The 15,224-nt window shown below is 37.6% G+C and overlaps 1 protein-coding gene across 1 annotated transcript in view; it reads left to right on the top strand.

Moving 5' to 3' along the window:
* Positions 1-15,224, top strand: part of PRELID2 (PRELI domain containing 2) — an 84,276-nt gene that overhangs the window by 13,045 nt on the left and 56,007 nt on the right. The window contains exons 3-4 of the mRNA XM_081278504.1: positions 2,033-2,106; positions 3,630-3,790. Of these exons, the coding sequence (XP_081134630.1) occupies positions 2,033-2,106; positions 3,630-3,790 (235 nt within the window). The remainder of the gene's footprint in view (positions 1-2,032; positions 2,107-3,629; positions 3,791-15,224) is intronic.

The following is a 15,224-nucleotide window of genomic DNA, read 5'->3' on the forward strand; positions in this document are numbered from 1 at the left end:
AATAATTTACCCTAAATCTAATGGCTATATCTTTATCCTATGATTATGTATTATTTTGTAGATAGAAAACCAGGTGTGATTAACAGATATTATGAGATGTGACCAGAGAATGGTTAGATTATGGACTCGTAAATGTACTAGACAATGTGTTTCAGTGTTGGTTAGACCAATGATGGCTCATGATGCCTGTTTTGGGGAGTTCTATTGGAATATATTCACACTAATTTATTTACCTATTACTGCTTCCTTTCTGTAATGGCAGAGCTGAGTTATTTTCAGCAGAGACCTTAATGCCAAATTATTTATGGCTCTTTTCAGAAAATTTCTGACCCCTGCACTAGAGCTTAGGCATCTCTCCTGTTCTTTGTCATCTTTATCCTCAGTGGAAAGGTTGTCCCTGCCGTTTGAACTCGAGGAATGGGCAGCATGGGAAGCTATGACAATATACGTCATCAATGCACAAATGTTTGGAGACACCGAGACTGCTGTCTAACATGCCCTGCAGCCTTCTTAGAAATCATGAGATGCTGCTGCTCTGAGGCCCCCTCTGTGCTTGATAGATGTAAAGCTATCTTTTGTTTGTAAGGGTATTTTCTGTATTTCTTTTTTTTTTTTTTAAAGAGAGAGTGAGAGAGGAGAGAGAGTGAGAGAGAGAGAATTTTTAATATCTATTTTTTAGTTCTCGGCGGACACAACATCTTTGTTGGTATGTGGTGCTGAGGATCGAACCCGGGCCGCACGCATGCCAGGCGAGCGCGCTACCGCTTGAGCCACATCCCCAGCCCCCTATTTTCTGTATTTCTATAGTTAGATAAATATATTTAAAAATTGTTTTCTCATGTACCTGCATTCAATGTAGGATTAAGTTTTTATCTGGCATCAGACACACCTGACTCCCAGTCCTGATTTGTACTACCTCCATAGCTTAACTTTTGGCAGGCTCAGTTTGTTCATCTGAGCTCCCAAGTAGTAAAATAATCTGGTTTTTAGGTTGTTGTGAAGATCAACGTTGAGAAAACGACATGCACATTCTAAAGTGCTCTAGGAGCATTAGTTATAATGTCTGTCACTGTCAAGGGTCTCTTTGCCTCTGAGAGTAGCTCATCCATTTTAAGAGTGGGGATGACATGGCCAAAGGGAGTGCCAACGGGCAGATGGTTTTACAATAATTCTGGGCAGTCAGGATGTTTGCAACCAGGGTCAGGACTGTGACCTGCAGTGTAGTTGAGTTCCAGTAATTCTCAGAGCAAATAATAGCACTTCAAAGTTTGTCATTTTCTTTGCCTCTGTCTCCCTTTTCCTTAACTCCCATTTATTGTGTTTTTTATATACCTGGCACTATTCTGGAAACTTTCTACATAACAGAATCATTCTGTTCCTAGGGCATCATTTCCTCTCTGAGCAAAGAGTATGGCTTATATAATTAGTTAGTTGTAGGCTTAAACTCTGGTTAGAAATCTGTGCTTCAAAGTGTGGTATAGATGCTGACAGAACCAGATTCGACATCTTTTTTGTTTTTTGGTACCCAGGGGCTCTTCACCACTGAGTTATATCCCCAGCCCTTTTTGAGATAGGCTCTCACTAAGTTGCTGAGGCTGTCTTTGACCTGGCAGTCCTTCTGCCTTAGCCTCCCAAGTTGCTGTTATTACAGGTGTGCACTACCATGAACAGCTTAGATTCTCCATCTTAATGTAAAACATTCTCTTTATTGGAATTGAGCAGGAGGCTCACGGGCCGTCGTCACCAGAGCATTGACATTGATAATCCAGAGTAGCACACAGTTTGTGATTCTTTATCCTTGACTTTAGCATGTGCATTGTGAGTTGTTCTAAGTTTCACCCTCAATGCTTGATCATAGATAAGGAATACCTGTGACTTGGCGAAGAAGAGGGGTGAAGGAAACTGAGTTTTGAGTTAAACATTTTCTCTAGGAGTTATACATATAGAAAATTGAGGTTGACTTTAAAAGATTTACGTCAAGAATATCTTTTCTTACTTAATTTCTTTTTGAGTGTGAAATTTTCTTTTCTAGATGAATCAACAGGAATCATCTATAGAAAGAGGATTGCAAACTGCCAGAATGTGATTCCAGAAATTTTAAGAAAGGTAAATTCTTTACAAAATTTAGCCACAGTAAATGTAACACTGAGTAGCTTTTAACAGTTTTGGAGAGAGATATGAGGCAGAGCCCTGGACTGTCCTACTCCTCCCACCTCATTGCTGCTCTTTGGAGGAGGAAAGCCTTTTCTTATCCACCCTGCTTTTGGCAGATGCTGCTGGAGACTCTTCATCCCTGTCTCTGTCTATCTCTTCTGTGAAGGAATCTTAATGGATATAGAGATGTTCTACGAGTATTAAAGATACTTTTGGCATTTTGCATGAAGTGATATTGTTTTCAGTCTGTATATGGCTAAAAATGACTCAGGTAAACATGATTAGAAGGGGGAAGTTTGTAAATATTTAGTCTGATAGTAAAGAAGTTAAAAGCTTCAGTTTCCTAATTCACTGTCAGAGATGAGTAATTTCTGAGAGTATAATGTTCCTAGTGCCCTATGTAAATCTTTTTGTGTATTTCTGTGCAATAATCTTGTTGATCGTGAAATCTTCATGATAGCAAATTGTTTTCTCTCTTTGAAATCCTTTAAGCACTCTGGTGATTCTTTGTTGGAAAAAGGTGAGTGGAAAATTTTAATCGCTTGGCTTGAACCATAGAGAGACTTGTGACAAGAGTCTTTTTGCAATTATTAGGAAGTAAGAGGAAAGCATTATGATACACATGTCTAAAAATGCCTCGGGTGGTTGTTTCCACCTGCAAGAGATTCTATGTGTGATTTAGAACTCAACTCGGCTCCTGCTGATTAGCTTGCAAATTAAATTGCTGCGCCATATGTAGGGAAAATGGCAGCTTCCATCACTTCCCTATCGTGGATTAAAAGACTCTGTCACATTCTTAGTAGAAAGAAAGCTAATATGTCAGTGAAAATGAACTTTCTTTTATTTTCCAGATGGTAAAATGTGTTACACTGTAGCAGCAAATTATTACTGGCTTTTTCCACCGAGTGCATACCCTGCCTTTGCCCTATATACTCACTTTGAATCTATTATTTAGAAAGGCATTCAACTTTGTCTTGTATCTCAATTCTTAAATAATTTAAGGATACCTCTGACTTGTACAATTCTGCCTTTGTAGTTTTCCATGTCTTCTCCACCTAGGAAAGCATACAGTTCTAGGTATTGGACAGAGTTTAAAATGAAGAAAATATTTTACCAGATAGCACCCTGCATGTGAGCCTGTAAGTGGGCCCGATTAGAATCCATCAATTTAAGAAGGCTATAACCAGCCCTAGAGGAGACACGAAGGAGGCTGATAATTTGCTTAGTGTTTAGCAGTTAGGGAAATTAGGCCAGGCACCGTATAGCTGACATAAATCCTGGGCCATTTGCACGTCTTTGCCGGCTCTTGGTAAGGTCGTAGTGTGTTTGATTGCCAGGATTGTCAGCATTGGTGGGCCATCATCTGTATGTCAGGGGATCTTGTCCTCTTTATTCCCCAAGACTGAAAGCAGCTCTCAATTCCCTGCATAACTGCACTTTTTAAATTGAGAAAGGCATCCTTCCTCTGTTGGCAGGTGAGCATTTTAAAAGTCCCTAGTATCCAGTTAGAAGAGGAATCGTGGCTCAACCCTCAGGGAAGAAACATGGCTATTCAGAGTCACTGCCTTACGTGGACACAGTATGCATCCATGAAGGAGGAGTCTGTCTTCCGGGAAAGTGTGGAAAATCCAAATTGGTAAGGTCACCTCTGTGTGTGTGTGTGTGTGTGTGTGTGTGTATCTGTTGTGTGTATTTTGGGTGCAGGGGTGCACAAATGAGCATGTATATTAAAAAGCTATTATTCTGTACTTCTGACCTCTGCTTATAGCTCCATAAATGTCACATAATTAGTTTCTTGATCACATAAGTAATAAATGAGTAAATATTTCTTTGGAGGAAAAATGGTGGAGCTCAACTCCTCCGACCATCTCTTTCAATTTTGGTGTCTTGTCAATCTCTCCAGAGGCAGTAGAATATTTTAATTTGTATAATATTCTTCTAGACCTTTAGCACTTAAGTACCTCTCATAATGTAATCATAAAGGCTGAATATATAGTTTTTTATATTTTTTTACATACATGATTTTATACTGTGTAAATTATTTTACAACTTTTTTTGGGGGGGGATGTTTCTGAGCTTTATCCATTTGAGACGTATATGCATGTATATATCTGACATATTCTTTTGCATAGGATTCAAGCCTATGGCTACTTTACATTTTATTTAGTTACTTCCTTTGTGATAGACATTCAGATGGTGTCTAGTTTCTCTCTTACAAACAAGAACACAATATCTGTGAAGCATATGTCTCTTATAGGTGATCCCTTATACTATATTTGAGCATTGCTGTAAGTAGAATTTTTAAATGTTGCCAGGTTTGTTGAGAAATTGTTTACATGCAATAAAATTTACTCATAATTTACAGTTCTGTAAGTTTTGACAAACATGTATAGTTGTGTTGCTAACCTACAATTAAGCTATTGCACATTTAAGATATATATATATATATATATATATATATATATATATATATATATATATTAATTATATATTACAAGACAATTCAATAGGAGAAAGAATATTCTCTTTGACATATGGTTCTGATACAACTGAATATCTACATATGAAAGAATGAAGTTGGATTCCTACCTCATGTCAAATATAAAATTAACTCAAAATGGATCAAACAACCTAAATAATGAAAAAGTTAAAGCTATAATATACTTAGAAGAAAACAGATATAAATTTTTGTGATCTTAGATTAGGCAATTTTTTTTTAGACATGGTAATAGAAAACTAAGCATCAAAAGAAAAAAAACATAAAATTGACTTTGTCAAAATTAAAAACTTTTGAGTTTCAAATGGACACTGTTAAGAAAGTAAAAAGATAATCAGGAGCATGGGAAAAGAAATTGCAAAACATATATCTGATAAGAGTCTAGAATCCAGAATATGTAGAGGACTATTACAACTCGATAATAAAAGGACAGTCCAATTAAAAAATTGACAAGCTATTTGTATAGACAGTTCTTAAAGAAGATACACAATAGCCAATAACCCGCACAAAATTTGTGGGGATTATTTGGGAAATGCAAATAATAAACCACAGTGAGATACATTTCAGATTTTCTAGAGTAGTTATAATTAAAAAGACACATAATACCTGGGCTGTAATCCCAGCTGAGGGATTAATCTCCTGTAATCAAGAGGCTGAGGCATGAGGATTGTGAGTTCAAAGCTAGCCTCAGCAATTTATCAAGGCCCTAAGCAACTCAGCAAGACCTTGTCTCAAAATAAAAAACAAAAACAAAAACAGAAAAACAAAAAGGGCTGGGGGAGCTGCGTGCGGTGGTGCATGTCTATAATCCCAGTGGCTCAGGAGGCCCAGAAGGCAGGAGGATTGCAAGTTCAAAGCCAGCCTCAGCAAAAGTGAGGCACTAAGCAACTCAGTGAGACCTCGTCTCTAAATAAAATATAAAATAGGGCTGGGGCTGTATCTCAGTGGCAGAGCACTTGTCTAGCATGCATGAGGCACCGGGTTTGATCCTTAGCACCACAAAAAAATGAACAAATAAAATAAAGGCATTCTGTCAATCTACAACTACAAAAAAAAAAAAAAATTAAAAAAAATACAAAATAGGGCTGGGGATGTGGCTCAGTGGTCGAGTGCCCCTGAGTTCAATCCCCAGTACAAAAAAAACAAAAAACAAAAAAAAAAAACCACACAAACAAACAAACAAACAAACAAAAAAACCTAAAACAATAACAAGCATTGGGTTGGATATGGGGAAACTGAAACTTTTATACATTACTGGCACGATGTAGAATTGTGCGACCACTATGGAAAACAGGGTTTTAATGCCTCAAAAAGTTAAATATAGAATTACCATTTGGCCCAGAAATTTTACTCCTATATGTATATTCTAGAGAAATGAAAACAAATGTCCACACAAAAACTTAACAAACATTCATAGCAGCATTATTCATTATCCAGAATATGGAAACAGGCCAAATGTCTAGCAGCTGATGGATAATTAACCAAATATAATATACTCATAAAATGGAATAAAAAGGAAGCTTATTTATGTTACAATGTGGAAAACCTTTAAGGGTATTATGCTAAGTGAAAGAAGCCAGTTAAAAAGGCCACATATCTTGTGGATCATCCATGTATTTGAAACCAGAAAAGGTAAATCCATAGAGTTAGAAAGTAGGTTAGTGATTGCCACTGGCTAGTGAGAGAAGAGAACAGGGAGTAACTGCTAATGAGTATGGAGTTTTTTTGAGGGGAATACAAAAAATGTTCTGGAATTAGTGTTGATGACTTCCCAACTTTGTGAATATATTAAATTTCACTAAACTGTACACCTTTTTTTTTTTTTTTTTTACAATGTTTAGATTCCTGTAGTTTTGTGCTATATTTGAATTGTAGTTCATCCAGCTTCATTCTTTTTTTTAATTGGTTGTTCAAAACATTACAAAGCTCTTGACATATCATATTTCATACATTAGATTCAAGTGGGTTATGAACTCCCATTTTTACCCCAAATACAGATTGCAGAATCACATCGGTTACACATCCACATTTTTATATAATGCCATATTAGTAATTGTTGTATTCTGCTACCTTTCCTATCCTCTACTATCCCCCCTCCCCTCCCCTCCCATCTTCTCTCTCTACCCCATCTACTGTAATTCATTTCTCTCCTTGTTTTTTTTCCCATTCCCCTCACAACCTCTTATATGTAATTTTGTAAAACAATGAGGGTCTCCCTCCATTTCCATGCAATTTCCCTTTTCTCTCCCTTTCCCTCCAACCTCATGTCTCTGTTTAATGTTAATCTTTTCCTCCTGCTCTTCCTCCCTGCTCTGTTCTTAGTTGCTCTCTTTATATCAAAGAAGACATTTGGCATTTGTTTTTTAGGGATTGGCTAGCTTCACTTAGCATAATCTGCTCTAGTGCCATCCATTTCCCTGCAAATTCCATGATTTTGTCATTTTTTAGTGCTGCGTAATACTCCATGGTGTATAAATGCCACATTTTTTTAATCCATTCATCTATTGCAGGGCATCTGGGTTGGTTCCACAGTCTAGCTATTGTGAATTGTGCTGCTATGAACATCGATGTGGCAGTATCCCTGTAGTATGCTCTTTTGAGGTCTTCAGGGAATAGTCTGAGAAGGGCAATAGCTGGGTCAAATGGTGGTTCCATTCCCAGCTTTCCCAGGAATCTCCAAACTGCTTTCCAAATTGGCCGCACCATTTTGCAGTCCCACCAGTAATGTACGAGAGTACCCTTTTCCCCATATCCTCGCAAGCACTTGTTGTTGTTTGACTTCATAATGGCTGCCAATCTTACTGGAGTGAGATGGTATCTTAGGGTGTTTTGATTTGCATTTCTCTGACTGCTAGAGATGGTGAGCATTTTTTCATGTACTTGTTGATTGATTGTATGTCCTCCTCTGAGAAGTGTCTGTTCAGGTCCTTGGCCCATTTGTTGATTGGGTTATTTGTTATCTTATTGTCTAATTTTTTGAATTCTTTGTATAATCTGGATATTAGGGCTCTATCTGAAGTGTGAGGAGTAAAGATTTGTTCCCAGGATGTAGGCTCCCTGTTTACCTCTCTTATTGTTTCTTTTGCTGAGAAAAAACTTTTTAGTTTGAGTAAGTCCCATTTGTTGATTCTAGTTGTTAACTCTTGTGCTATGGGTGTCCTATTGAGGAATTTGGAGCCCGACCCCACAGTATGTAGATCATAGCCAACTTTTTCTTCTATCAGATGCAGAGTCTCTGACTTGATATCAAGCTCCTTGATCCATTTTGAGTTAACTTTTGTGCATGGCGAGAGGAGGGGATTCAGTTTCATTTTGATGCAAATGGTTTCCAGTTTTCCCAACACCATTTGTTGAAGATGCTATCCTTCCTCCATTGCATGCTTTTAGCCCCTTTATCAAATATAAGATAGTTGTAACTTTGTGGATTAGTCTCTGTGTCCTCTATTCTGTACCATTGGTCCAGCCGCCTGTTTTGGTACCAGTACCATGCTGTTTTTGTCACTATTGCTCTGTAATATAGTTTGAAATCTGGTATCGCTATACTGCCTGATTCACACTTCCTGCTTAGAATTGCTTTTGCTATTCTGGGTCTTTTATTTTTCCATATGAATTTCATGATTGCTTTATCTATTTCTACAAGAAATGCCATTGGGATTTTGATTGGCATTGCATTAAACCTATAGAGAACTTTTGGTAATATCGCCATTTTGATGATGTTAGTTCTGCCTATCCATGAACAGAGTATATTTTTCCATCTTCTAAGATCTTCTTCTACTTCTCTGTTTAGGGTTCTGTAGTTTTCATTGTATAAATCTTTCACCTCTTTTGTTAGGTTGATTCCCAAGTATTTTATTTTATTTTTTTGAGGATATTGTGAATGGAGTGTTTTTCCTCATTTCCGTTTCAGAAGTTTTGTCGCTGATATACAGAAATGCCTTTGATTTATGCGTGTTGATTTTATATCCTGCCACTTTGCTGAATTCATTTATTAGTTCTAGTAGTTTCTTTGTAGATCCTTTTGGGTCTTCTAGGTATAGAATCATGTCATCTGCAAATAGTGATAATTTAAGTTCTTCTTTTCCTATTTTTATGCCTTTAATTTCTTTCGTCTGTCTAATTGCTCTGGCCAGTGTTTCGAGAACTATATTGAATAGAAGTGGTGATAGAGGGTATCCCTGTCTTGTTCCCAATTTTAGAGGGAATGCCTTCAGTTTTTCTCCATTCATCATGATGCTAGCCTGAGGCTTAGCATAGATAGCTTTTACAATGTCAAGGTAAGTTCCTGTTATCCCTAGTTTTTCTAATGTTTTGAACATAAAGGGATGCTGTACTTTGTCGAATGCTTTCTCTGCATCTATCGAGATGATCATATGGTTCTTATCTTTAAGTCTATTGATGTGGTGAATAACATTTATTGATTTCCGTATATTGAACCATCCTTGCATCCCAGGGATGAATCCTACTTGATCATGGTGCACAATTTTTTTGATGTGCTTTTGTATTCGATTCGCCAGAATTTTATTGAGGATTTTTGCATCTAGGTTCATTAGAGATATTGGTCTGTAGTTTTCTTTCTTTGAGGTGTCTTTGTCTGGTTTCGGAATCGGGGTGATGTTGGCCTCATAGAATGAATTTGGAAGAGCTCCCTCTTTTTCTATTTCCAGAAATAACTTGAAAAGTATTGGTATTAATTCTTCTTTAAAGGTTTTGTAAAACTCCGCTGTATACCCATCCGGTCCTGGGCTTTTCTTGGTTGGTAGTCTTTTGATTGCTTCTTCTATTTCATCTATTGATATTGGTCTGTTTTAGTTGTGAGTATCCTCCTGACTCAGTCTGGGTAAATCATATGACTTAAGAAATTTATCGATGTGTTCACTATCTTCTATTTTATTGGAATATAGGTTTTCAAAATAATTTCTAATTGTCTTCTGTATTTCTGTAGCATCTGTTGTGATATTGCCTTTTTCATCCCGTATGCTAGTAATTTGAGTTCTCTCTCTTCTTCTCTTCGTTAGCCTGGCTAAAGGTCTGTCGATCTTATTTATTTTTTCGAAGAACCAACTTTTAGTTTTGTTAATTTTTTCAATAGTTTCTTTTGTTTCCATTTCATTGATTTCTGCTCTGATTTTAATTATTTCTTGCCTTCTGCTACATTTGCTGTTGTTTTGCTCTTCCTTTTCTAGGGCTTTGAGATGAAGTGTGAGCTCATTTATTTGTTGGTTTTTTCTTTTTTTGAGGAATGACCACCAGGCGATGAATTTCCCTCTTAAAACTGCTTTCATTGTGTCCCATAGATTCTGATATGTTGTGTCTGTATTTTCATTTATCTCTAAGAATTTTTTGATTTCCTCCTTTATGTCTTCTGTAACCCATTGATCGTTCAGTAACATATTGTTCATTTTCCATGTGATGTAGGATTTTTCCTTCCTTCTTTTATCATTGATTTCCAGTTTCATTCCATTATGATCAGATAAAATGCATGGTATTATCTCCACCCCTTTATATTTACTGAGGGTTGCCCTATGGCATAATATATGGTCTATTTTTGAGAAGGATCCATGTGCTGCTGAGAAAAAAGTATATCCATTTGATAATGGTTGATATATTCTATATATGTCAGTTAAGTCTAGGTTATTGATTGTGGTATTGAGTTCTATAGTTTCTTTATTCAACTTTTGTTTGGAGGATCTGTCCAATGGTGAGAGAGGTGTGTTGAAGTCACCCATAATTATTGTGTTGTGGTCTATTTGATTCTTGAACTTTTTTTTTTAATTTAGTTCGTTTCTCCATGATTAGCTTTCCCCCCGCCCTCTGTCTTTACTGAGGCACTTCCCACTGTTGGTTTTGGTTATTGTTTTTCATTTCTTCCTCATGTAGTGTTTTGCTCAAGATGCAAACAGCTGTATCTTAGCTAGTTGTGGTGGTGCATGCCTGTAATCCCAGTTTCTGGGGAGGCTGAGACAAGAGGATTGTGAATTCAGAGCCAGCCTCAGCAACTTAGGTAGGCCATAAGCAATTTAGTGAGACCCTCCCTATCTCTAAATAAAATATTAAAAGGGCTGGAGATGTGGCTCAGAGGTTGAACACCCCTGGGTTCAATCCCCAAAACCAAACCAAAAACAAAACAAAACAAAACAAAAAACTGTAAATCTTATGGTCTATAAATTATATCTCAATATGAGAAAAATTTATAGGGCTTGTTCTCAGGACATGAGTGTTTATGTTTCTATGATAAGAATTCCGTAGACTGGGTGATGTGAACAACACACACCAATTTCTCACTGTTCTGGAGCTTAGGAAGTCTAAGATGTAGGCACCTACAGATCCAGTGTCTGGTAAGAGCCCTTCCTGGTTTGCAGATAACTGTCTTCTGTCATTTCCACAAATGGTAGAGAAAACAAGCTCTTTCTCTTTTTACAAGGACACTAATCCCATGATTGGGACTTCTTCCTTATCACTTCCTATAGATTTAATTATGTCCCAAAGGCTCTATCTATCTCCTAATACCATCACATTGTGGGTTAAGGTTTCCCAAAAAGAATTCTTGACAGGTGTGTGTGTGTGACATATAGTCCATAACATACAGATTGTGTCACATTGTCTTCCAGTGTATTAATAAGACACTAATTTGCACTTATTAACAGCACATAAGAATTTTCATTTTGCTATAAAATACCCAGCACCTACATTTTTGCCAATATAAATGGTAAGAAATAATTAATTCCTTGGAAATGAGTTTAAAAACAAAAGTAAAATGTCACAAGCAATAAATTTTAATAATTATTGCTGTGAATTATGATTTCAGGAGATAACTTATTGTGTTTTTTTTTTATTCTGTATGGCTTGATTTTTTTTTTTTGTTATGCACCTTTTCATGGAAAGAGTATAGCCCTCAAGCCCAAAGTTATAACTAAAATGCCCAAATCTAAAATCCATTCTTACAAGTCCAGCACTTTTCCAAATCATTCCTGCTCCCATAGCTTTTAGACATAGAATGATAATTCTAGGATGTTCCAGCAGCCCACTGGATGAATGAGAATGTCAGGTCTTATTAGCGTCACAGGTGGATTTGCTCTGAAATACCCACTGGTTTTTATTTCTTAGTTTCCCTCATGGCAAGAGCTCACATAGGACATAGGTGGTTGGGATTTAGTGTAAAGGCTATAACAGAGAATAGAACTCTTTTCTCTGTTTGTAGAAATTGTAAAAGAATGGAGTTGTTTGATTTTATGCAAAAAAGTCTTCCATTTCATCCATTCTATTTTAGCCTTGATTTTTGCAGGCATTTGGGCTATTGGCTAGTCTTAACAGCTGAACTGAACCTTTATTCACTAGAGTAAAATGGTAATTATTCCTGAGAATCCATTAAAAGCATCTTTTATGAACTTTTTCCTCTGTGTGTGTATATATCTTTGTGTGCACGCACTTACGTTTAATTTTATTTGAGACAGAGTTTCACTAAGTTGCCCTGGCTGGCCTTGAACTTGTTTCCTTTCTAAACCTTCCCAGTAACTAGGATTACAGGCATGTACCACTGTGCCAGGCTCTCTGTGTGTGTATGATTAAATATTTAAAATAGTCATTCTAATTTTGGAAAAAATGATAGAAAATATTGACCAATTCTGAGAACAAAAAGAAAAAAAATGCTCTTTACTTAGAGTTAGTTATCTGTTTTTATAATTTTCTTGGTCCATTCCTAATTGACACTTAAGCTTTTTGTAAATGAATTTTTTAGACATCACAAACAGTGCTGTAATGAAAATCTCCAGAGTCTGTAGTTTTTACACTTAATTACCTTTTAAGGTAGATTGAGCAAAGTGGGGTTTCCGGGTCAAGGTTATGTGCATTTTTAATTTTGGTACTTATGGTCTGACTTATAAAAAGTTTTGACCAGTTAACACCTTTTTTCTTTTGTCTATTATGACCTGATCCACTCCAAAACACTATATTTTATACCATCCACATAGAAGACTCATACTTATTGACACCTAGTATGACATCAAGGTCTAAGCTAGATCCTTCATGTGTAGCTTTTGAGGCTTAGTTTAAATAACTTGGTCAAGGTGATACAGTTAGTAAACCTGAGGCAAGATGTGAATCCAGGTATAGAGTTCACCTCGAGTGAAGGATTGAAGAAGGAATATGGGAATTTACAAAAGGTGGGTTTATCTTAGACTGCAGAGTTCTTTGGATCCCAGGTCTAGAGAATAGGTTTTGTCTTTCATCAACAAGTGGCCACATGAAGGCTTCTGAGTAAGGGCAGCTATGCAGAAAGTTCTGAACCAGACTCTATAGAGTATGTTTTCTTAGCTCTTGATGTGGATTTAAAGGCATTTAGGCGGGCATTCTAAATGAGTGGGTAGTCTGGGAGTGAAGAGGAAGTCAAAGAAAGAAAGACTTGTTATTATTTTCGCTTCCCTCCTTTGCCAGAGGACGTGAGAGTAATGACCAGCCAGTGTACCCTGAAAATGAAATATGGACAGTTTTTTCAAAGGGGGAAGAAAAATACCCAAATTTGTCATGGCTGCTGAACCTAAAATTAGACTTTCAAGCTGTATGCTGGTTAGCAGGTGTGGGTGGGTGGCAAGAAACCAGATGTTACCGTCCCTGTTCATGGCCTACTGGCTCAATTTAGAGATGGGCTTGAAATCAGTTTCCTGTAGATCTGACTAGGCTTGCTCTTTGTCTCTTCACAGAGATCTTATTTTGGCTTCCCACTGAAGTCTCCACAGTTGTGACATTTGTTTTGGACAAGAGCTACATTGGTCATTTTCCCATCTGTTTTCTCAGACAACTAGATAGTGCTCCCCCTCTTACTTTTTTGTGGACCTGGGGATTGATACAGGGCCTCATGCATTGCTAGACAAGTACTCTACCACTGAGATACTTCCCAGCCTGTTTTTTTTTTTTTTTTCTAAAATTTTATTTTGAGACAGGGTTTCATTAAGTTGCCCAGGCTGGCCTTGAACTTGAGATCCTCCTGCCTCAGCCTCTAGGATTACCCATGTGTGCCACCAAGCCTGGCACAATTGGATATTTCTAATGTGCTTTCTTCCTCTGCTAACTTTATTTGACATTTTTCCCACTGTAGTTTTTATGGAATGGAATTTCCATCTTTTTTGGAAGGTAGAGTGATGTGCTTCCAGAGCCCAGGTTGTCACTGTGCCTCAGAGAGCTCCTCTGGTACTTACTCTATCCCTTTTCCTGGACCAAGTAGGTTGCCTTTTGCTGCAGATAACAGAAGCCATGACTCAAGACAGTAGCAGCCTTCCATTACTTATGTTTTGCTATATGCCTGGTACTGTTCTAAGAGGGGTGTGTGTGTGTGTGTGTGTGTGTGTGTGTGTGTGTACAGTAGGTTTAAATATATCAATGTATTTAAAATTCATAATGACTCCCAGGTTTGAACTCTTATTGTCCCTATTTTATATACTCAGGCTTAGAGAAGTTAGTAACTTATACAGGGTAAGATGGCTAGTAAGTGTCAGAATCAAACCTGGGCACTTTGGCTTCAGAATCTGTTGTTGACAACTATCATGCCTTTCCTCTCAGCCAGGAACCGTTTTAGTTCAGAATGAAGTGGGCTGTATTTGCATACTTTTATTCTTTTGGCTCTACCTTTCCCTATACTACCCCTGGTGTGTGTGTATGCTTAAAAATTTAAAATAGTCATTCTAATTTTGGAAAAAATGATACATATCCCCCCCCTCGCCCCCGCCATTTGGATTCCTGTTGAAACTGCTGTCAGCATGCTTCTTTGTCCACATTAGAGGAACAGAACTGTGAGAGGGAGAGAACCTGTCTCCCAACACATGGGAAAAGACCAACTGAGTCCATTTAGATCCCCCGCCCCCACTACCAATAAGAGTGATCAGAGGATTGCTGTGGCCAGGGAGGCCCTGGCCAGTCAGGATCTGCCCTCAGGGCTGGGGTGAGGTCAGTGCCCTCTGCAGGACATGGACTTTGTGGAAGAGTAACTGGAGTGAGGAGGAAGGGGCACTGCATGCCTTTCTTTCTATCCCTCTTTTCTCTTCAGTGGTACCCATTGTCTTTGTTTTGCTTTGGAAGTAACAGAAACTCATTAGTACAAATGACAGGGACATCTCTGTATCAGTGATCAGGCTACTCAAACTGGAGAGCCAGAAAGAAGTAGGCAGTTTTCACGGTCCCTTGTTTTTCCTGTGTCCGGCTCATTGATTGCAGTGTTTACTGATCTGCTTTATTCACGCAGTCAGCCTGGCTCACCTAGGCCTGTGCAAGGTCTCATGTGATGTGTCCCAGTAACTGACTAGATCCTTGAGTTAGAATCCCACCTCTGAAAATAATTATATGGCCTTGCATAGTTTACTTTGCTTCTTTATGTGTCAGTTTCCTCAGCTGTATGATGGGCATAATATCCCTACCTCGGAGTATGGTTGTGAGGATTAAAATAGTTCATGAGAGAGCTTGCAGAAGCACCAGTCCATTGTGATCAGTAAATATTAGTGTCTGATATTATTACTTTTTTTTTTATTGTTGGTTGTTCAAAACATTACATAGTTCTTGATATATCATATTTCACACTCTGATTCAA

This window comes from Spermophilus citellus (genome assembly GCF_964194105.1).
Source record: "Spermophilus citellus genome assembly, chromosome: 1".
Classification (NCBI taxonomy): domain Eukaryota; kingdom Metazoa; phylum Chordata; class Mammalia; order Rodentia; family Sciuridae; genus Spermophilus; species Spermophilus citellus.